Raw genomic sequence first — 23,532 nt, 5'->3', positions numbered from 1 at the left:
ATGACCGTAGCTACGCACACCTAACCTGGTCTGGCCTCATCAGCCATGAGACGTTATTTTCTTCTAGTCCCCAAAACACGCCATTCCACTTTCCTAAGGCCCTGTTTCCCACACAACCTTGAGTCTTTGCCTCCCACCAGGCTGCCCATTTCCCCCCAAGCTATGTCATACCAGCAGCATCTGCACATCTGTAGCTCACAGACTACTGTTTTCCTTCTCACCTATGAAAACAGCTGCATAAATTTAGGGTAGGTATCTATTCTAAGCCAGCCTACCCAGCCACCCCTCGACCCGGCTAGCTCTGGAAACCCGACTAGCTTAATCAGAAAAACGATGGTTATTACTTATGTTCCTGGCCCCACACCTCTCTAGACCTGAAATAACCACAATTACAGTCCCTTATTCCACCCAAAATAAAGTTACCTTGATGGGTGAGTTGTGCAAATACTGCATTAGACCAATTCTGTATTAGTATATTTTACGCTGAGTCTGTTGATAGTTTTTGTATTTTCTAACTTTGTTCTTATATTATCTGGGATGATAGGGGCCATGTCTAGTTCTCTCCAAACAGCCTTAGTCCAGCACTGTTAAGTTTTTTCCTTAGGAAGCAGACTAAAATGAAGCAATAAAGCAAATGAATACGTATATAGCACCCCAATGTAATAACTAAGGCAGAGGAACTCGTGGAGATCCCCTCCCTGTGGTGAGTGTAAGACTTGGTCATTACTCAATCAAAGGATAAAAATAGTCAGACATTTTACATTTTACTTATCGCTTTATAACTATTTTTTTTTTTTTTAACAGTAAGCCCTGCTTAGCGCTCGGTTAACAGCCTTTATCCTGGGGAGACATGAATGCGTGGACGCAGGGCATCCTTCTGGTAGTCTGGAAGGCCGAGCCCACATTCCTAAAACTGGCTCCTGTGGTTGCTGAGCCACACGAAATACTTTAGCTCGAGTATTTCAGAAAAGTCTACAAATTCAGGCCTGAAGACCGACGACGCCTATGTAATCTTAGACCAGTGTTTCCCAACCTTCTTTGGGGGAGGAGAAGGGGAGGATGGTCACAGACTCTTTTGAGGATATAAAAGAAGTTATAAATGCTCTCAGCAGAAACACTGATCAATGCTGATAGCCCGAAGTTTCGTATACAACTTTAGGGGCCTACAGTCCGTCTGAGTTCTCTGATAAGAATAATAGGATAAGAACGCCTACATTTGCCCTAAATACTTGGCCTGGGGTTCAAGGAGGGAAGCAGAGGGAGAAGGGCAGGGAGAGAACAATGAAGGAAGATGGGGAAAAAGAAGGGTTAGGGTGGAAGAGAGAAGGAGAGCGGGAAAAGGGAAGGAAGAGGGAGAAAAAGAAAGAGAAAAATCCTAACGAGATGGGAGAGAACGTCTACTCAAACTGTTTGTCTGACCACTTTGTTTTAGGCCTAGAAGCAATAACAGAAGAGCTGCATTTATTCTAAGGAAAACTGAACAAAATGATTTGATAAATTCGCGTGCCCAGATATAATGAAATAGTCGCTCAGTATCCATCACTAGAAACAAGGCCTCCTAATTTTGCTTAAGCTGTTTTCCCAATGCAAGAGATAAAGAAAATTAAATTTAATGTGAACAGCAATTTTTAAATGCTGCCCATTTACGTGCTGCCTGAAGAACCATCCTCGTCCTCCAACACGTCTGCCTGACAGAGCACCTGGCTCCAGATGGCTCCTCATGGATTGGTCCTCCTTTAAGGGGGTGTAAAGCGGGCTTCAAATGAATAAAATAATTCTGTTGCCCAGCATTGGGCCATGCACAAAACTCAGAAAAACGACTGAAGCTAAGACTACGCAGCTTTCCGGGGCACATTCCCCATCCAGGCATCCCCCACTGCCTAATTTCAATTTCACACATCCCACCAGGTCCCTCCCTGTGTTGGTTACCCCGACTAATAAAAGTGCGTTCACTGGCCTAGGAGGGTGGCTTTTACTCAGGGAAAACTTGGTTCTTTACAAAGATGAACTGTGGGTCCGAAACTCTCTACAAAACATATCTGACACGCTTGTACCTGTTCTCAGCAAATTTCTAGCTCAGCCTTCCCCAGAGCAGGAGCTATAAATAGAACACAGAGCCCGTTGGTGGAAGTGACTGACGTGTGCTTTGGCCCAATGATCAGGAAGGCTTCCTGGCAAAGATGGACCGATTATTTCTGCTCACGCTAAGCTATTAGCACAGGAGCCACCCATGAAGTCCATGCTGCTGCATTTATGCTGGTTAGAATTAAAAAACAAAGAAATAGTGCCATCAGGAAGTGGAAGGGACCCTGAACTTTTGGAAATCTGCTTATTTTCATTCATTTCATCAGGGATCTTTCTTTTTCTTTTAGAAGAATCAATGTCCTAGCCCTCTGCCTTCCTTCTGCTTCCCTCCAACCATCACCACTGTTTTAACTCTGCTCAGCCTTTCAAGGCCCAAATAAATTCTGCCTCATTTATGCAACTTTTCCTGTGCTCGTCACTGGGTGTGCCATCTCTCCTCTGAACTTCTACCATTTAATTGCCTCTTGGGACATGGCTCACCTTCTGTCTGATGAAGGATTTGGGCAGATGGCATGCTCACCAGGCTCTGAAGTACCTATAGACGGGATCTAAGCTTTACTGTCCTGTTCCATGGTAGCTAGGTGGGTGTCTGACACACAGTCAGCGTTCAACAAACATGTGGAATTGAAGGAAAGAGTTGGTTTGCTAGACTGTTCAGGTCATCTCTAATCTGCACATTCTAGAATGGCTGGCTAACTCCACGGATGCGAATTGCCTGGATATAAGTGTAGTTCCGGTGTTATCACACTCCCATGCCCGCCACAGGATCTCTGCACGTACTGTTTCCTCTGCCTGGAAGCCTCTTCCTGAGACCTCGCACATCTCGCTCTTTCCCGCATCTCCTGCTGATCTTTGCCCAAACGTTACCTTCAAACACAGGCCTTCCCTGTCTCTCCCATTTCAAATTTCACCTCCACCCTGCTATGGCTTGAATGTTTGTGTCCCCACCCCACACAAAACTTTTATGTTGAAATATGAACCCCCGAAGGTGAGGGAGCCCCTTAGGTCGTCAGAGGAGAGCCCTCCCAACGACGTGGGATTAGAGCCTTATAAAAGAGACCCCACAGAGTTCCCCAGCCCCTTCCGCCATCTCAGGATACAAGGTGAAGTCTGCAACCAGAAAAAGGCCCTCACTCGGCCCTGCTGGCAGGCTGATCTCAGACCGCCAGCCTCCAGAGCTGTGAGCAATAAGTTTCTGTTGTTTATAAGGCATCCAGTCTGTGGTATTTTGTTACAGCAGCCCAAGTGGACTAAGACAACCCTCCCACACACTAGTAACTCTCTATCCCTTTTTCTGAATTATTTTTCTATATATCTCTGATCATCACCAAATAGACGGCATATTTTACTTTTTAATTTTTCTTATTTTCTATCCCCCACCTTACATCCTAGAATGTAAACTCTATAAAGCAGAGATCTTTATAAAATCCCTTTACTCCTTTACCCCCTAATGCTTAGAACAGTCCCTGGCAGGTGAAGCACAAGACAGGTATTCAATAAATAGTTTTGAAACGAATTTTAGAAATGAATCACAAAGTGTTTCTAAAACACCTACTTCTCCCTGCCACTGATCGTTCACGAGACAGCTGCTATATGCCAAGGAATACCACCTGACCAAATGCTTGCAGCCCAGGGTATCCACATAGTTAGAGGGCAAGCCACACACGAGAGAGCAGAGCAGGCATCTTTCCCAGATGCCATCACCAAAGGTTAGGGACACGCTTCAGTCTTCCCTACCTTCACCCGCCCCAACTCCAGAACCACGAGGTGGATGAATGGCTATACTGTAAGGCACTAATAGTACAGGATAAAGGAGTTCAGAGGTGGTAAAAGTCACTTTACAGACATCACTACGTGGTGAGGTCAGGTTCCAAGATATCTCCCAGTGATTCTGTCCTTTCACATCCTTATGTGGTCCCCGGCCACAGTAAATCAGGTCTACCCTGTGGAACTGACAGAATGATTTCCAGGGCTAGGTCAGAAAAGGTAATGCAGCTCCAGCCTTGGTCTCCTGGGTCCCTCGCCCTTTGGAAGCTGGCTGCCATGCGGTGGTGACTGTCACGTAGCCCCGTGGAGAGGACCACACGGAGAGGAACCAATTCGGCAGCATCACACTGCCAGCTATGTGAGTGAGCCACCTAGGAAGCAGACCTCCTAATCCTAGAAAAGTCTTCAGATGACTGTAGCCTCTGCCAACATCTGATGTCAACACCCTGGGCAAGCCTGAACCAGAACCACCTAAGCGAGCCACTCCTGAATTCCTGACCCACAGAAATCATGCAAGGGAATAAATGATTATTATTGTTTTAAGCCATTAATTTGGGGAGATTTGTTACACAGCAATAGACAACTAATACAAGAGGTATTGGAAATGACTTCCCTAAAGGAAGTAGGGCTTGGAATAGAGGTAGCAAGAGAACTGGAGGAATAACAACAGGTAAAGCAGAAAAGCAAGTTTAGGACAAAACCATGAGCCAAGGCGGGTACGAATAGTACACTGAAACCATCCCCACACAGAACCAACGTCAAGATGGGAAGAAATCTTAAAGGTCCCTCAGTCCAACTTTCATCTAATGCTAGTGCCTACTCTTAATATGATAAAGCGAAGGTAGGAATTGCATGAATTTTTCTACGCTGAAACCCAGAAGAAGGCTGACTTCCTAGAATTCTCCTCCATATCATGACAGAAATGAGAGTATTTAGCTGTAACAGAGACCGCAGTCCTAAGTTTGAATTGAGGTCATTGCTGGAAGTAATTTAGCAGGAATTAATGTAGGAGGAACAGGAGAGCAGGAGAAGGGGAGAAGAAAGAGGAAAAGGAGAAGAAGGAGGTAGAGGGAGGTAAAGAATAGGAAGAAGAAGAAGAAAGAAGAACAACACTAATAACAACTCTACAACAAGAGAAGAAAAAAGAGGAGGAGGGAAGAGAAGGAAAAAATTTGATTTATCGAAATGCTACATATATGGTGGGCATTGCCCTAAGTTCTTTAAACACATCATCTCACTTTACCTTCATAGCAACTCCACATCCTCAAATTATTTTAATTCTATTCCCTCCCTTCCATCCCGAGAGACTTTCCCTCACCCCATTCTTCTGATCTGAGGTAGAGAAAGTGCACAAACTACAGAGAAGAAGGATTGAGTTATCATGCACCTAACCTTGTCAGGGAAAATCTGAGCATATAGTTAACGCTCCAGCAGGGTTCAGACAAGAAAGAATCCACTCACCGCTCCGGGCCTTCCCTTCACTGAGGATACAAGGCCTGCTGATCTGCACCCTTCTATCAAAGATAGAACATAGCGGAGGTGAAAAATATCAAAACCTACAGCATTCTCTGTCTCAACGTTGGTCCTTTTAGAGGTCGATAGTAGATCTAAGAACCCCAAGTGGAGGAGGCATTCCCCACAAAGCGAAGGCCCTATTTGAAGTAGACACAGGTATTTGCCTTTAACCGAAGGAAGCATGAGGGAACTTGGTAAGTAGGAAGCCACCTTCCTAAGATACTGCCATATGAACAGTGGTATAAAGTGGGGAGGGGGACACCAGGTCGAGTTAGGAGCACTCCCCACCACGTCATCCTCCTGTGAGAAGAAGGCATATGCTGAATTAGGATTTGAGAATATAGCTTTTAAAACTCACTCAAGGCACTGAAATAGCTGGTTATACTTCAGAGAAAACAAAGCATAGACAGTTAAATTTCAAAGGTATACGTACCTTAGAGAGTTTGGGAGATGGCAGCATACACCAATGAAAGGCCTACAGAGTAATGGTCAACATCTCTAACATCAGTAAGACGAGGAAAACTAGACCTTCAACAAGCACCAAAACCATGGCACTGGTGATGGTCATGGAAGGGTCACCAACAAGAAAGGCTCGGAATCTCAGCAAGATCTCATATACATGGGAGTGGGATCAAAATGGATGACAAGGATGCCTAAGAAACTTCTATGGGTAACAGTGGTTGTAAAAAATACTTTCTCATAAAACATGACATGACCACTTGAAACAATGGACTTACTGGGATTCTCAACCATATAGGCCTTCCTGATTTGCAAAAGGATGCTTTGCTGCCCAACCCACATGGCCAAAGAAAGCAATCGTACCATCATTTAGTGATAGCGACCTCCCAGAAGACACAATCCCAGGTGGAGAAATGTCTCCTGTGCCTCGTGGCATTTCCCCACAGACCAAGCACATGGCCTTCCACGGTGTAGGTATGTGGCTAAAGGGGGTGTTGACAATAGAACACACACTCCACACCCTCCAGGAGCCCCGAGCCAAAGGGGCCAAGGCCCCAGGTGTTTCCCCTCCTCTGAGTTTACCGTCATTGAAGCTGTCACTGGTGGTAACGTGGGTGAATGGTGACTGGGCCCGAGGCTCCTCACACAGGGAGTAGCTATGCTCGGCCTGGATGAGGGGTGCTGGGGACGTTGGGGATGGCTCCACCTCCATCGACACGCTCTTCTCTGAGAGGAAAGGATCGTTCAGGAGCTGACCCAACACGTTCTGGGAAAACTCATCCAGAAGCTCTGAGAAGTGCTACAAGAAACAAAGAGGAAGAACTCAGTTTCTCTTAACCACAATCTGACACTTACACACACGCTCCAAGGCAAATATATCATCCACTGCTTTGAATGAAGTCACTTATATACAATGTCCAGTTTATCTGTGGTTGTGGAGCAAACCACCCCAAAGTTTAGTGGCTTAAAATAACTACAATTTCTTATGTCTGGTCTGGGTGGATGAGCTGATTTCTCCTGAGTTCACTGACAGAACCATAATGATCTCGAAGGTTGGCTGGAGGCTGAGCTGGGACAGTTGGACACCTGGGTCTTTTGCTCCAAGAGGCTTTATCGGGCTGGAATTCCTCACACGATGGTAGAAATGCTCCAAGAGGGAGAAGACCAAAGCTGAATGGCCTCGGAACTCACACATCATCATTTCTCCCACATTCTTTTGCTCACGGCAAGTGACAAGGCCAGCCCAGATTCATGGGGTGTGAAAGCAGACGCCACTGCTTGATGAGAGGAATGGCAAAATCACATGCAGACGAGTGTGGACAGAGCACAGCATGACTCACGAGGGGCCATTCCTCTACCTACCTACCATGTTTTGCATTGGGCATATTTTTAAATAGCTGTCCTGTATTTCCGTTGCATGATAGTGTTATCCAAAGCAAGGTGTCAAGTTCAAAGGCATCAGAGGACGTTCCCCTCTATGTTCCCCACCACCTGGACTTTATTCCTCTCCAGTGTTTTCCTTAGTCTCCTTCATCTCTTCTTCTCCTCCATCTCTAGCACCACAGACTCCCAAGCCCCCACCATGTGTGAAGATGACACAGGAACGGTGTATACATAGGCTCACAGGGATTTCTGCAGCCCCCATCCCACTGCCCCATTCCAAAGCAGCTGCAGCCCTATCTACTCTCCGTCACCGGCAGGGGGGTGTACGTGGTCTGAGGATCTGGAGAGCAGGGCTTCATAACCTTGGCATTACTGACAGAAAAATTATTATGAGGTGGGGACGTCCTGTGCATTACAGGATATTTACCAGGATCCCTGGCTTCGACCCACCCAAGGCCAGTAGCACTCCCCTAGATTTGAAAATGAAAAATGTCTCGAGATACTGCTAAATGTCCCTGGGGGTGGGGGGAATCATCTTTGGTTTAGAACCACTGCGGTACTGTGTATTAAAAATAATAAAAACTGAATTTAAATTTTGTCAAAGCCCATTTGGACACCAGCTGTTAGGGCCACTTCTTCCTTCTTAGCGTTCCCTCAGTCACAGGCTACCACGTGTCATCCTTATTGATTAAACTTTATGAACACTTCTGGTATAGAAAGCGAGTTACAAAAACAGATGCAGCAATAAGAGAACTGATTGCAGACGGTGATACTTGGCGTGGGAAATGAAAACTCGGGGTTCCCATGGAGAAGCCCCATTGGACTGAAGTGTCAGCGAAAGTGTCATGAAAATGAATGCAGCTCGGGGAAGGGAAGGCAGGTGATGACCCTAAGGGGACAGCTCTAAGCTTAGGGCAGTGGTAGGACAGACCTCTCCTTCCATAAAGGAGAGAAGCAGACAGCAGAGAGGAGGCCCTCGTAGACGAGGTCCTCAAAGCAGAGTTAGGCTGGTGGGTTTCACCAGCATCACAAACAACACACACGGCTGCATCTCATCAGGACAGAGGGCGAGAGCCCCAGGCCTTAGGCACGTCCTACGAGGCATCCGTCACCTATGAGAAAAGAGAGAGCGGATGGGAGGTAGGGCTCTGCGCACAAACACAGTCAGAAGGGAAAGGTCCTTCGCATCTAAGGCAAGAATTCCCAAATGCCAACTGTCTGCATCACAATTACCCGGAGAGTTTTGTTTTAGTCGTTTTACAATGAAATATTTTAAGCACTCAGAAACATTACAGAAAATAGTACCATGAATAATTTTATGTATTCATTCCTTTGGGGGGAAAATATCTTATTTTTTTCAAGTTTGCTGCTACAACTTTTTTTTCTTTCTTCTTTCTTTTTTTAAGAAAGGAAACATGAAGGGACTGTTAAAACTCCCGTCCACTCCTTTTCTTCCCTTTTAAAGTTAACTACTGTCCTGAAGTTAGTGTTTATTATCCCTGTCCAAGTCTTTTTACTACATATGCATGTTTCCTTTATATACATGTGAATTATTTTTAACTTTAAATGGATAGCACCGCACGTCACACATCTTTCTGCAACTTTATTCTCTCCAAAAAAAAATTTTTTTTTTAGATTTATTCATGTTTATACATGTAGCTCTATTTCATTCATCTAAACTTCTGAATTGTATTCCATTTACTTATCCCTTTTCTCTTGAGGGGTATTTAGATATTTTGTTATTATATATGATACTGTAATAAACATTCTCGAACATGAAGGGAAATTTTTTAAAAACACCAATCCTGTGACCCACCTTCAGAAATCTGACTTGGTCAGTCAAACTCATCTATACGAAAACCAGTACCTATGATTCTAATGCTCACTTCAGTTTTTCACCCACTCAAGGTCGACCCCATCTCCACTCCCCACCCTCTTCCCTAGACCACTTTACAATTAAGTCCCTAGAAGTTTACAAAGTCCCTAGAAGCTCAGATATGCCCAAGTCAGAGGACAAGTCATGGCTTTCGCAGCTACCGTGTGCTAAACTTTAAATAGACACTGGGATACAAAATAATAAAGAAAAAGATAGAAAAAGCCCATGCCTTCCCTGAGCTCACCATTCAAGCCAGATCTTCTCCAACTCTTATGTGCTATGACTCATCTGGGGATCTTAAGACATAGATGCTGGCTCACAGTATAGGAGGCCTGGGATTCTGAATTTCTAACCAGCTCCCAGGGACACTGCTAGTCCGTGTAGCAAGGGGCAGAAGAGCTTCAAGGCTGATTCCTGACCACATGGTAACCTAAAATCAGCATCTGATTCCCTAAGGGACCCCCCAAAGACAAAGTTACTGGTTGTCTGAGGGTGACTATTCTGCAAGTGTCTGACGGAGTTCCCTTCAAGACCCAAATTAAGGTAACCAAAAGAGAAATAAATAACACAGAATGTGAAATACAAAAACAAGAGCTGAACTCACAGTCCCTGCATTTTCAAGCCACAATTCTGTCCCCTGAGCTACAATGTCAACCCTGGCCAGCTGTGTTGGCCTGCTAAACCCCTGGAATCCCATTCCGTCCTGAAGCAAGCCTCTCTTTCCCATGGACGTTGCCAGGTTGGGCTACTCGGCTGACATTCTGTTCTTTCTCCTGTGCAGCACTAATGAGTGTTTTCATGAACATCTCCTGGGATAGCAATAATAAACCTTCTCTAAGTCTGCTAACCTTCCCTTAACTCTCCCTACTTTGGATATGGTAGTAATTACCAGGTTACCAAACAAGTGAGCCCCAAATGACAGGCAGTCCTGAAGAACTCACAGATGTTATCAAGTACATTACGATAACCTCCCCTCTGGAAAAAGGACCTCCTCGGAAAAAGGGACCCACTGTGCCTAGACACCCCTCATCCTGAGGAAATGAGCAGAGCAGTGAGCGCTGAATAGTTCCCGGGGAGGTACCTGCGATTGAAAAGATATGTCCAACTTGTCCCAACCAGAGGCTGTGACTCAGCCCAGCAAATGAGCTCCAGCTGGGTCTCCTTGAAAACTGTGGGCTCCAAGGTTCAGCAGACAGGTCAACATCCCACAGCTGGTACAGGGACCAGGCCAGAATTGGCCCCTCATTAATGCCAGCCAGTGAGAGAGGGGCGCATGGCCTTAGGGGCCAAACACCGGAGAAAGGAGCAAAGTGAGACTCAAAGACAGAGCCTTTCTGGATCCTGCACACACTTTAGCAAAGGAAAACTCACGTGAACCCAACGGTTATGAAATTTTAGTTGCATTCCTTCAAGGACACGACCGTAACAGCGTATTGTCATTCTGCCTAATAGTTTCGCCAGGCTCTATGGGTTTACAAAGTACTTTCATCGCTTTCCTGTCAATCAATGCTCACAACAATCCCCCCGTCCAAGATCTCAGTCAGCTATTATGAGAGCTGGACCTTGAACTAGGGTCCACTTATTTCAGATTGACTGAACTTCTCCCACATTGTTTCTTCCAGGAAAGGGGCACTTGATCTTCACAATCCAACTGCATGGAGAACAAAAATTAAAAACAATAATGCTGATTGGGTCATTGACAATGATGTTAACAGGACCAGGTACCTGCAAGACTCATCTGATGGACTAAGTGCTTGACCTACTGGACTTTCAGAAAAGGAGCTAGGTGCTCTCCTATTAGGTAGAAATGTCCCCATTTATAGATGAGAAAACTGGGGCTCAGGGTAGTTAGGTACATTGCCCAGGGTTGGGGTTGCACGACTGACAAAAGGTAAAATTGAGATTTCATCCCAAATCTGTGATGCAGCTACAGGCCCGTCCGCATCTTCACGGACCAGTCAGAGTAGCTCCATTCTCACCAGTCAGGACAGTGCCTTTTGGACCAATCAAACTTCAAGGATTTGGCGTCCTCATCTGCATGAGGACAGGCCAATCAGGGACCAGGGGCGGGACTTCTCTCTATATAAGTCAGGGAGTGCACTTTCCCTTTTCAGAGAAGACTAAAGACTGAAGTTCCATGGCTGGAGCTGAAACAAACACTGAGACATCTCACCAGAGCAGACAGAAGCAGAGCAGAGCTGTGTAGCCAGGGGCTCACCCCCCTGCGCTCACCCCAGGGCCACCTCATAGTGTGCTGTTCCACAGCCACGCTGCTTCATAATTGAGCTGTAACACTATTGAGCTGTTCCAAAGCTGTGCTGTTCTCATAGCAGTGCTGTATCACAATTGAGCTGTTTGTACTGAATAAAGTTTCCTTCTTCACCGCACCCCCAATTAGGGGCTCCAGATGCCGTTGAATTGGCACCAACAACCGTCAATTGACACACCTCACTGGCATAGCAATCGACTTTTTAAAAAGCTTTTTAAGAAAACAAAACACTATCACAATTAAAACAATAAAATGCTGGCATTTTCTACTTGCACACTGGCTTCTCACACTGTTCTTCCTAGAATATCCTTTGATTTTTCTCTGTATTGATCAGGAAGCTAAGACAAGATGAATCTATTTCTTTTACAGTCATCCTAGATAGACACCGCTTGAATTGATCTTTTACTTCCCAGCTCCAGCCCTCCCAAAAAGTATTACTTAATTTGACATGTTTTTAACTTTTCTTTGATGTTCCTTTCATTGCCAACTTCAATCTTTTGTCTTACACCTTAGAAAGTCTATAACCCAGAGGTAGACATTGTTACCCACCCTTCTCTGAGCTTTAGCACTGAGCTCAGACCATATGCACTCACCAACTACTTGCTTCCATCCAGTATCATTCTGCAATAGCCCAGCCAAACAGTCAACAAATCTGACGTAGAGCCTAGGCCTCCCCACAATTACAAATAAGTGCCATCAAATGTTTAAAACGCATACACAAATGTACAAATCAGATAAATTAGTAGGAGAAACTGTTAGCCTTCCATAAATTCCTCTCTTTAAAAAACATGACCACGGCGCTAAAGCATTTACACTTGTGTTTGCAGGTCATTCAACTCATTGTCAAAGGAGATTGCAAGTGAAGAGTGGCTTTGGATCTGGGCAGGGGAAATAAAGCAGGACAGTGAAGGATTCATAATTCATGAACACGAACATCTGGTTGCATGAAGCTACTAAGCTCTCTTCCTTGTATTGCCCACAACTGAGGGCCATCCATGCAATACGGTTAGTGAACAGCTACTGGGAGCAAGTCACTGCACTGCATGAGTTACCGGAAACGGATGTCCTGTTCCGCTATCGACCAACGTGCTCACAGAGCATGTTCAAAGCAGTTCTGCCCTCCCAAGGTGCGTCCAACAGGAACTAACTGAAGAGTGCTGGGCCAGAGCAAGGACGGGAGACAGTCCCAGCTGCACTTACTGGTTGTCACTCCACCCCTTCTGGACTCAGTTTCCTTGTCTGTAAAAGCCTCTCTCTCTCTCTCTCTCTCTCTCTCTCTCTCTCTCTCTCTCTCTCTCTCTGGGACGGGGGAGAGCAATGATGTGGAGTTTGGACTTGATCAGTAGTTTCTCAGCTTTTTTTTCTGATGTGTGGACCCTTTTGAGAATCTAATGGAAGCTTCCCACCTAAAGAAAAATGCCCTAGCTTTGCCCCAGCTACTCTATCATCAGGCAGTGAAGAAGGCAGGATACGGGAGGTAAGGGGTTCAGAAAGCAGGACCCCGCAGCTCCCTGTGAGAGAGCCAGCCTAAGGCCTACCCGGGATTCACCGTCTGCACCCCACAAAGATCCCATTCTCCAGGTGTGATGCCTGGAAATGGGCTGGCTTTGCTGCCGGCCTCTGGCTGATGCTTTGGCTCTCAGGCAGGGGAAGAAGGGTTTTTAGTGGAAAATCGCAGCTAGGAGCCTTGCCCAGAGCACAGAATGCTCCAAGGACTGGAGCCATGGGTGTAGGGGATGGGGGGGGGGGGGGGCAAGCTGACAACCCCCAAAGCCTCAAAGACACGCAGAAAAATAATTTAAAGTACAGGCCTCAAGTTCACTTTAGAAACCAAGGTTTCCCTCCAGCAAAACACAGCTTGCCTGTATTGTGGAGGAGGGAGGAAGGAGGAGGGAGGAAGACGGAGGAAGGAGGAAGGAGGTGCTCTTTCCTCTCCTCCCAGCAGGTCGCCTTCAAGGAGAGCTACCTGAGACCTGAGGGGTTCTTGCACCTGGTATGTGCCCTGAGTATGTGTCCTGTGTACATACCCCACAAAAAAATGGCCGCATGCCCACCAGGAGGAAAAAAGGCAGCTTTGTCAAAGGCACAAGAAATAAAATGGCTCACAAGTCAAACCCAATTATAATGAAAGTTCAAGGGAACCCAAGTTTTCTCTGTTATAAAAATTTAGGTACATTACATATTTCTCAAAATAAATCTGGAGCTGAGCCTTGGAACTCTTATTACACAAGAGGTTGCGGGAGAGGTTGGGTTGGGTTTTGTTTTTTGTTTTCTTAAAGTGATATTTACTTTACTGAAATGTCACCAGCAGTAGCAGAAACTGTTTTTTCAAGAGCCCTGTTCCAAAACATATACTTTGCTTTGTGGTATCCATATGTGCCTTTCTTTGTAAAAGAAGTATGCAAAATAGGTTAATCGAATTGCAATGGCATTGTGCGTGCCTATTTAAAGGAATTCTATTATAAATGCATTGGTAGGGTATGTTTGTTGTAAAAAGAGTCACCCTTAATTTATTTATATAAATATGAATTTTTACATATGATGTTTGCTTCAAGGGAGATGTACCAATGTTGACTCCTTTTAAACTACGTAATCTTTCATCATTCAAACAAGCAACGAAGTATTTTCTCCAAATGCAATCCAATCCTGAATGGTCTACAGCAGTTCTTAGCTTAACATTTGATGTGGGGAAAAAAATTCCTTGTTTCATTCTATGCAAATGAATCAGTTATGAGATTAAGGGAGAAACACCCAGGAAACACCTAGGGCATTCCCTCATGTTCTTCAAGGAAAGCATAAGCTAAGAGTCATTGTTTATACTTTCTTGGGTCATACCCTTAAATAACTAAAATCTGATAGTTTGCCGTTCCAGAAAAACTTCTGATGACGATAACAGGCTCCCATTCACAGACTGATGAAGCTTGAAGAAATGCTGAGCCTACCTGGTCATTCTAATTTGGGAAAACCAAGACCCAGGATAGCACATGAAACCAAAGAATTGAGGGCTAACCTGTTTGCACTGTAGATTCTGCAATAAAAAAGATGGTGGCTAAACATAAGGATCACCAAACGGATAACGTCCTCCGTGGAATTCTCTGAATAGGACATATGTTTTGCAACGGGACACTCCTGTATCTGGGTCAAGGCCCATTGCCCAACATGTGAGGTATAAAAAATTAAAGGAGCCATAAAGTTTCCAGGAAAGAGAATTGCCAACTCCCTTGAAACCTATCCTTTATTTATGAGCCAGGTATGTCGTCAGAATTACTGAGATAATCTCATCCCTAGAGTAACACACTGAGGAAAAGAGAAAGTACTTCAGAACTGGCAGGCACTGTCTGCCTTGTTGTTTAAATGCACAGGGAGTGACTCACTGCCAGAAGGCACCCTTTCACCCTGAGATAACAGCAACAGGGATCCCACAGGTGAGATAAGAGCAACAGGAATCCCACAGGTTGCCAAACCGGGAGGCCCAGGCAGGTTCTGGCTTAAGGCCACTTAGCCTTTTGCTCTGTCAGACCTCAAGCTCATGCTCCACCCCTCTGGAAGGCTGGCCTGCTGAAACACACCATCTGAACTGTCTGAAGGAGTGCTTTATGTACTAGAGTCACGAGCCAGAGATATATATCCTTCATTAGCTCTGTAATTATTGGCAGTAACCTTGGGCAAATCACTCACACTCTCTACTCCATCTGGAATGACGAAAACCAGAATCTGCCTTTCAAACTCATCGAGAAGGTAAAATGAATGCACAGATAGTCTGATCCAAATCTAACATGGTACTATGGTAAATGAAAATGGGCTGAGAACCATTAGCGAAGTGTAAACGTGAAAGCTACTTCATAGTTAGGTGTTTCTTCCCTCCACCTTGAATAGCCAGTTAGTAAATGTTGGGAGTATGGCACCCGTTGGCTGTCTGCTCCTGCGTGTTCCTTCCTTTTACAAAACCCAACCAGCTGAAGCAGTAAACCCTCTTTTGTCTCCAAATGCTACTAGAATCCAGGAGCTCAACAGCCTGGTCAGGATAGGATATCTTGAGACAGCAAGGAGTGAAAAACCACTGGTTAGCTCTCTGTGAGCCCACACTGACTGCTCCAAACTGAGTCATTCACTCCAGTCCCATTACTGCAAACAAAGAGGTTAGAGAGGCAAATTCTACTTTAAATGAAGAAGATAAAGAAATATTAACCCTCCCTGCCAAAAACAGAGCAAAATTTGATGTTTCTCTATTCACTTGGAACAGTTCTTTTCACTAAGAGCTCAATACATGTTAGCTGTTTTATCGTTGTTATTACTACATGCCTTGCTGAAATTGGGGCAAATTATTAAGCATTTCTCTGATCTAGCAGCATAGTAACACTATACAAAATTATGAGGCTCATTAAATACCATTTATCCTTCGGGATCTCACACACGTTTCTAATTTGCCGATTTGCTTAGCAAGAAGCTCCATGTTCAGTTCACCCACTCATAACTGAAAAATCTCCCTTTTCCCCCTTGGGAAACCAGGCCCATCTCTTCAGTCTCAGACACGTCTCCTCTCCCCTGCAAGTCCTCGCAGACCATCAGCAACACTCTATCACACCCATGTGTGTCTTCACCCCCCCTTCTGTGTTAACCAGCTATTATAATTTGTAGGCAAACTTCTCATTCAAACTTTTATAAGAGAAGTGGTCACAGCCAAACCCACTTTAGTGGTACTCCTGACAAAAAAAAAAAAAAAAAATGCCTAGAAACCCCCAAGGAAACCGGAAAGATGAGATCATCGGAAAGACCGTGACAGTGCCCCAGCAGAAAGGGAGAAAAATGAGCAACTTGGTTGTGGAAGAAAGTCCAGGACATGCTCAAGGATCCTGGACCCCGATTCTATGTGGCAGCCCAGCCAGATCTTTCCCACCGGGGGCTTCTCAAGTCTTGCTCTGGACACGGAGTCCAGGAACTCCAAAAGGTATTCTTCTACAGGAGCTTCTGCCACCAGGAGAGTCCCTGCCACCTGGCGACAGCCCTGCCCTTTGCCTTCAGTGGAACTTGGGGGGGTTGAAGAGTATATAAAGAGGAGAAAAGAAAAGGGACCATAATCTTCTTCCTCAGGAAGATCCTAAGTGAAATCGAGTGATTTCACAGCTGTTAGGACAATGAGCAAACTGAACAGACTCCCAGTCCCTCGGGGAGACGCGTGCAAACTCCACACGTGAAAACTTGCTCCCAAACAGCTTGAGTACTTGCCTCCCAGAAAACAATGGGGAACAATGCTTCTACATTTTTTTCATGATTGGGCAGCAATAGATAACTGTTTACTGCATCATGAATAGGGAGCATTTGCCTTCTGGCCGTAAAGGATTCTTTTCCATTACCCATAAAGCCAATGGTCTCTGAAATTACATAGGTTTAAATGTGACAATGATGCAATGTCTTGGTGGGGGTGGGGGAGTATTTTGGAAAGAAAGTCAGCAAAGCTTCATTAATAAATAATATAAGAAGTCAATATATCTACTGGTGTTTTAGAAACATTGCTCTATTTACAATCAAAAGGTTTGGATATAGACCTAGGTCTGTTACAACCTGGCTCTGGGACCTTGGGCAAGTCATTTTAACTTCTGAGTCTCTTTTCTTAGACTATAAAATAAAAGAGTAGGACCAGCTGGTTTCCGGGGGGCCCCCTGTAGCTCTGACATTCTGAGACCAGTTACATGTAGGCAGCCTCTGCTTCCTGTCACCTAAGGGACTGCAACAGCCTGAAAACAAATCTTAAGCCTGAGTCAGTGTTCCCTGCAACTCCCTCATTCTGGCCTTTTCTGAGACTCCTTTGGCAGAGAACTAGCTCCCCTGGGGGTGGCTGAGCTAACAGCTGGATAGTACAGGCTGATTTCCGCCTTTGAACAGCTGGTCTATGAGACAAACAAACATACAGGCTTTTGTCAGAAAAAATGACTCAACTTTTGCAGGCCAAGTCTAGATGGAGAGAAATCTAGACTTCAAAAGTGCTGCTCTACTTTCCCCCTGACAGTACCCTTTTAGCCTTCGCTATGGAGAACGTCTATGAGAAAAGGGGGAGAGAGAAAGGGGACTAGACAATTCTAGGAAGCACCAGAAAAATTCATGGCCATACTTTCATGTTTTCTGCTCCATTCCCTAGAAGAAACCAAAAAGCTCTGACGTGCTTAGAGGGTCCCAATCAGACCACGCTGATATTTTAAGTAAAAAGATTCTTCATTGATTGGGATTGTCCTGCCAAGTACAGAGCCGAGTACAAAACGCTGGTTAGCCTCCCCTCCCTAGAGTGCTACCATATGTTTCCAGAAAAAAGCGAAAGAAGCAAACTTTCAGTATGTAGACAGCTAGATCATGAGAAATCTGTACGTTAACTCAGGTTCTTTCCATGGATCTATTTTCATTATTCATGTGCAACACGGTACTGTGTCAAAAAACTTCTCTTGATGACTGTCTGGATCATGGAATTGTATTCCCAGCACCGCCTAATGACCCACCAATAACTGAGTCCCCCTTTCCCCACTGATTATAATATTTCAACATCTGCAAAGTTCAGGTTTCTAATAGGTTAACCCTCGAACTAACTTTTAAAGCCTGGGCTTCTAATGAACTGATCCTTTCCTCACTTTTGTTTAAACAGATTTTTGCCACCAGCAGCCCATTTAGAAGGGAAAGGGAAAGAAAAACAGCCACTCACAAAGCCGTACACAGAGTCTGTGTGTGGAACGAAGGTGCAGCTGGACGGCCTCGCTGACTCGTGATGTCTGTAACGCGCCGTAAAATTAGTAAATTGTGCCAGTGCTAATACTCCAGTCTCAACAAAGTGGTTTGTTTGTTAGGGCTTCTTGCTCACAAAAAAGGTATTTAAGAACTCTACACGTAGCCTTGGGAACAGACCAGGGGAAAAGTAAATACAAAACACAAGTTTTGCCTGTCCAAGCAGCAAGCACTGTACCGACGACGTTAGAGCACCTAACAAATAAAGAGAAATGAAGTGAGCACCGGGTGAAAACAACAGGACCACAACCACTAAGAAAAAAGGTACCGATCAAAAGTGGATGACCCTGACTCGATGGCTGTCATCTATCTAGCTACCTGAAACTTGAAATAGCCCATATGAAATTGTTTCAATAAATTATGGCATATGTAAGGAAGTAGCTATTAAAAACGCTATAGTAAAAAGCCATTCGATAGTCTATGTTCCCTATATATTACCATAAAATGTTCACATTCATTATAGACCAAAGTGAAAATATAATACAAAAACTGAATTCCCTATATTTCCAATTATAAAGTAGAGAACTGTCAACAAATGCTATAATGGAGAAATGGATGGACGAATATCTGGCAAAAAATTGACAGCACTGCTGCAGAGTGTAACAGATGTGTTTTTTTAATTCTTCTTACCTATATTTTCTACAGTGAAAACCTACAGGTTTATAATGAGAGGGGAAAGCTTTATTTAAAAAAAAAAACAAAAAAAAAACCAGACTCCATTTAATCAAATTAAGTGAGATCTGGTTTAAATAGTCCTCGGGGAACAAAGAACAGTGAGGATAGTTGAACAGGGACAGCATTTTCTGCCCGGAAGATGGATAGTCTATACCTCATTCCTGACTAAAAAAATAATAATAATAACTCATTGGCAGGTGCAGGCTTAAAAGACAGACCGCTCTCCAGGACAATAATACCTTATTCTCCCCCTAACACTTCTTTAAATGTTAAATGGACAGAAATTACCTCTCTCATTTTTGTCCTTCATGTTGAGAGCAATTAGGACCCACGTCAACGGGGCCTTCCTGCAAAAAGCAGGGCAACCTACAAGTGGACATACATGCAGGGTCTGTCTTCGAAAACATCAGGAACTTTATACACAGTCGAAGTTCAGTCATCAGGAACTTTATACACAGTAGAAGTGAAATCGCTGGAAACCAGCTCCTCTTTATTCACCCTCTCCTTCCCAGGATGGGCCCTGACACATCTCCCAACAACTATCGATTAGTAACACTTTTATTTTTAGAAATCAAAATTTCCACCCTTGACCACTACAATTAAGCTTTTAACCATGAATTGTATTTAGTTGTGGTTTCTGTTCTCTCATGACTCGGGGCCACCAGCCTTAAATACCTAAAATAATACCTTTGTTCCTACACTTCAATCCCCTCGCCCCCTTCCCAAATTACAGTCTGCTAATGGAGAGAATAGACACACACGGGCCGCTCACTCTCTCTACCCACTACAGCAGGCTCAATTCTGAGGTGACCCTAAGATTCCTGCTCCCTGGTGGACACACCCTGGAAGACCCCCGTGAGTGTGGTCTGTCCCGATGACGGATGGCGCTGTGAGTTCCAGGGTCCGTTATGATGAAGGCAATTTTGCAGCTGTAATTGAGGTCCCATTTCAATTGACTTTGAGTTGATCAAAAGGGAGATTATCCTGAGTGGGTGTGACCTAAGAAGGTACGCCCTTTCAAAGAAGATCTAGAAGTATCCTCCTAGCCTGGAAGAAACAGGCCAAGAGTTCTACAGATGCCAGAAAATGAATTCTGCCAAGAATTCTGAAAGAAGATGCTTGGCTCGGTGGAGACTGCCATCCCAGCTGACACCTGACACAGGTTGCTAAGTGAGACCCTGAGCAGCGGACCCAGCTAAGCCATGCCCAGACTCCAGATCTAGGCAAACTGAGATAATACATGTTGTTGTTTTAAGTCACTAAGTTTGTGGTACTTTATTACATAGCAACAGAAAACGAATGTACCCACCAACGGGCCACAGACCTGTCCGTTCCCTCACCTGCACTCTTCTTGTCCCCTCTCTGAGGATATTCATGCAGGAAAAAATAAATCCTGAGGATAAAGGTAGGGCTGGACACTCTGGGCCTTTTAGTCAGCCTCAAATGGGGGAGTGTAACTCTACCGACCTCTTCCTATCCCCTATTTGCCTGAGGCACTCCACCTGTTTCTTAAACCTTGGGTTTTGTCTCACCTCCCTCTGTGCACGCCTGGGAAACAAAGCTAAGATGGCAGCTGTGACTCCATAGCTGGCCTCCCAGAGCACAGATCGAGGTTTGGAGAAATCTCTTTTTCCTGATAGTCTGGCCAAGATCAAGCGGATTTTTTTTTTTTTAAAGGAAATTTTTACATGAAAACTAAGAGGAAAAAGGAGGAAGAATTTTGGAAGGAAAGGAGTAGACACATTTCTATAGGACACCTTTCTAACTTAACTAAAGGCTAGTCACAGCCTAGCTTGGCAGGCGTAGGCCCTGGACTACTGATGTCCATATCCGCTTCCTTCCCAGCCCTGTCTGTGCGCGAGGCTTACACTGTGCCAGGGTCCCTCTGGCACAACTTGCGCTTGAGTTGGCACCTTCCTAGCTCTGGAGTCTCCCTCCCAGGTCCTCCCGCTCTGGTTTCTAGCAGCATGAACAAGCCACTTCCACGTCTGATCCCCAACAATTCCTCTCCTAGGCCTCATACTGGGGACCTTATAAGACAACGCTTTTGCTTCACTCACTGTCTCTAGCCCTCTGTGCTCCTGTGTCTTGCTCTTGTTCACTGATCTCTTGGGCTTTGATTCACCTAAGGAATATTAAGAATTCACTATGCGTCAGGCAACTCGGCTGAATTCTAGAGACAGAGATACTGCCATGCATCTGAAGACCTACCAGGACTGCCTAAAACATGCTTACTAGTCCATTATTAAGGCTGGTACTATATTATTTTATTAATATTAGTATTATACTATATATCACAATATTCATTATTATTATATTTTATGTTAATATTATATAGTATTGGTATATTATCCCAAAACTCGATTCATGGGCCACCTATTTTTCTCAGCTAGTGCCTACGCTTCACTTAGCTGGTAACCAAGGGAGCCCCATTGGGGGAACCAACACTTACCTGCACCTTCTCTATCTCCTGTAAATATACTCTATAAAGTTGGACGAAAATAAATGCAATGGAAGTTCCCTCTCCCTATTGACTTCTCACGATCAGATGGTTGACTTGCAGCTATCCACTGCAAGTAACAGAAGGAAATGGAATACTGATGCATCTCGGTCAATGTGCATCAGTAGAGGTAAATATTAACCTCTGAAAGAGTCCTCTTGGCTATTCGAATGTGTGCTGTGTTCAACATGAGCAGTCCCAAGTTTCCATTTTCCTATTGAATCCACAGGCATGAGTATTAGTGTTTGACTGAAAATAGCCTCATGAAAATAAGTTTGGCCATCCCCATCCATGTATCTTAGACCACAAGCTCCTAAAAGACATTTCCAATACATTTTGTTCCCGTTGTTCTGTGAGCTGCACCACATATTAAATAAGCAGCTCTAGTGATGACCATGAAAACCAGCCATGAACACCGGAAACTGTCCCTGTCAGTTTTGTTAAGGATGGCTGTGCGTAAGTCATCAGAAATATAAAGCGACATTTTTACACAAGAATAGGGAAAAGTCCAAACAAGTTATACATGAAAGAACCCCTCTAGCTAGTTGAGAAATGCGTCTACAGCTCCTATCAGCGTCCAGAGGTCACTGGGCTCAGAGCAATCTCAAAGGCAAAGCCAGCAAAAACAAATGTTGTTTTCTCTCAGGCAGATACCAGCTATCAAAGTTCAGAAAGAAACAGTCACTTGGACCTGGAGTTTAGCATTCAGATTACTGACCCCCATCACCTCTGCCACTGTGAGGTTTACAGTGACATTTTAAGAGCACTTGAGCAGTTGGGTTTCATCTGCTAATGTCACACAGATGTTTAAAAAAGAACATGCCAGACGCTGTGTTGTATAGCTATAAACTGAATCGCAAAACCATTTATAAAGGACCCACATATTCTCATTGAGTTGCAAAATTATCAGGAGAAAAGCAATCGTTTTATATGCCTCCCAAGTCTAGTAATTCCAAGGTTGGCTGCTTGGGAAGGTTTTATCTAGTTTGGGGATCTTATTGTACAAGTCACTGCCTTCGATTTCACTTTCCCATCAATAAAGTGGGCACCAGTGTTACACTAGCCTCTGCCACACCACTTATTTGCCCTGGGCTGTGATATTTAACCAGGATCTTCCACCACTTCATTCAACAGTTAGCAATTATATAAAACTTGTCCACATCCTGATCAAGATTAGGAGGGAACAAACCCAAGGGAGACTTCATTGATGCTTATTTTGAAACATTTATGTTTCTTCCCTAGGGGAAAATAATGTGTTATGAAAGATTAAAACTAAAGAGTGGCATTAGCTTAGACACTCATCGATGCAGAATCCAACGCACGCCGTTTATTTGAAAACGGTGCTATTGGAAGGTGGTAATCTCCAGGCAGAGTTGCTAGGAAACAAAAGTCACCGACAAGATTACTTATTGGTTTTCTCTAAGAATCTACTGATAAGCTCCTTATCAACATAGTTCTCAGGATCAGAGGGATGATGAAGAAAGTGGCTAAATATATTATTTCATTATTTCATTAAACCTTCACAACAAATGCATGAATCAAGTAATATTATCATCCTCATTTACCAATGAAAAAAATGCAAGCTCAGAGAAGTTCTAGAATGTGGCCAAAGTCGCACAGCTAAGGAAGGGACAGAGCCCTCAAATCAAAATCAGTTTCTCTGACTGTGAAAGCCACTTTCTTTCCGCTACACCGTATGCCTCCCAATCCTTCATGGTGAAAATGTGGGTGAATGCTGTCACGCATGTGGGCCACATGAGAGGTACTGCACTTTCCAAGGAGACATCTATTCTCACCAAGCAGGCTCTGGTCAAAGAAAGGACCAACACTCACTCGCTGGGCCTCTGTTAGGAGCACAATGCCTGACAGGCATTTCAGAAAGACAGGTAAGGTCAGGTATGCTTACCATCAATTCATATGTGGGTCTTTTTCTGGTAAAATGAAGGCAATAATTCCATCTCCCTCACTAGGTCATTGTAGAGATCTGATCACACAGACCACATCAAAGAACTTGGCAAATGCTGAAGCCCTCATAAATGTAAGAGGAATTTTTTTTTAACTAAAATTTACTGAGGTGATTATGGTTAGTAAAGTTACATAGGTGTCAAATGTACAATTCTGTAATACATCATCTATATATCACATTGTGTGTTCACCACCCAAAGTCAGTTCTCTTTCCATCACCATATATTTGATCCTGTTTACCCTCATCTACCACCCCTTCCCCCCTTGCCC

At 44.3% G+C, this 23,532-nt stretch overlaps 1 protein-coding gene across 5 annotated transcripts in view; it reads right to left on the bottom strand.

The window, feature by feature from the left end:
• CREB3L2 (cAMP responsive element binding protein 3 like 2) overlaps positions 1–23,532 on the bottom strand; it is a 205,600-nt gene that overhangs the window by 37,954 nt on the left and 144,114 nt on the right. For 3 of the 5 annotated variants that reach the window (XM_019750571.2, XM_019750558.2, XM_019750564.2), the window contains one exon: positions 6,409–6,625. In XM_019750571.2, coding sequence (XP_019606130.1) covers positions 6,409–6,538 — 130 coding nt within the window. In that variant the 5' untranslated portion in view covers positions 6,539–6,625. Of the gene's footprint in view, positions 1–6,408; positions 6,626–18,042; positions 18,185–21,249; positions 21,361–23,532 lie in introns of those variants that run through there. The other 2 variants (XM_019750577.2, XM_019750565.2) reach the window with 2 other exon arrangements.

This window comes from Rhinolophus sinicus, linkage group LG11 (genome assembly GCF_036562045.2).
Source record: "Rhinolophus sinicus isolate RSC01 linkage group LG11, ASM3656204v1, whole genome shotgun sequence".
NCBI lineage: Eukaryota > Metazoa > Chordata > Mammalia > Chiroptera > Rhinolophidae > Rhinolophus > Rhinolophus sinicus.
The sequence above is the reverse complement of the archived record's forward strand: the minus strand, read 5'-3'. Positions and strand labels throughout refer to the sequence as shown.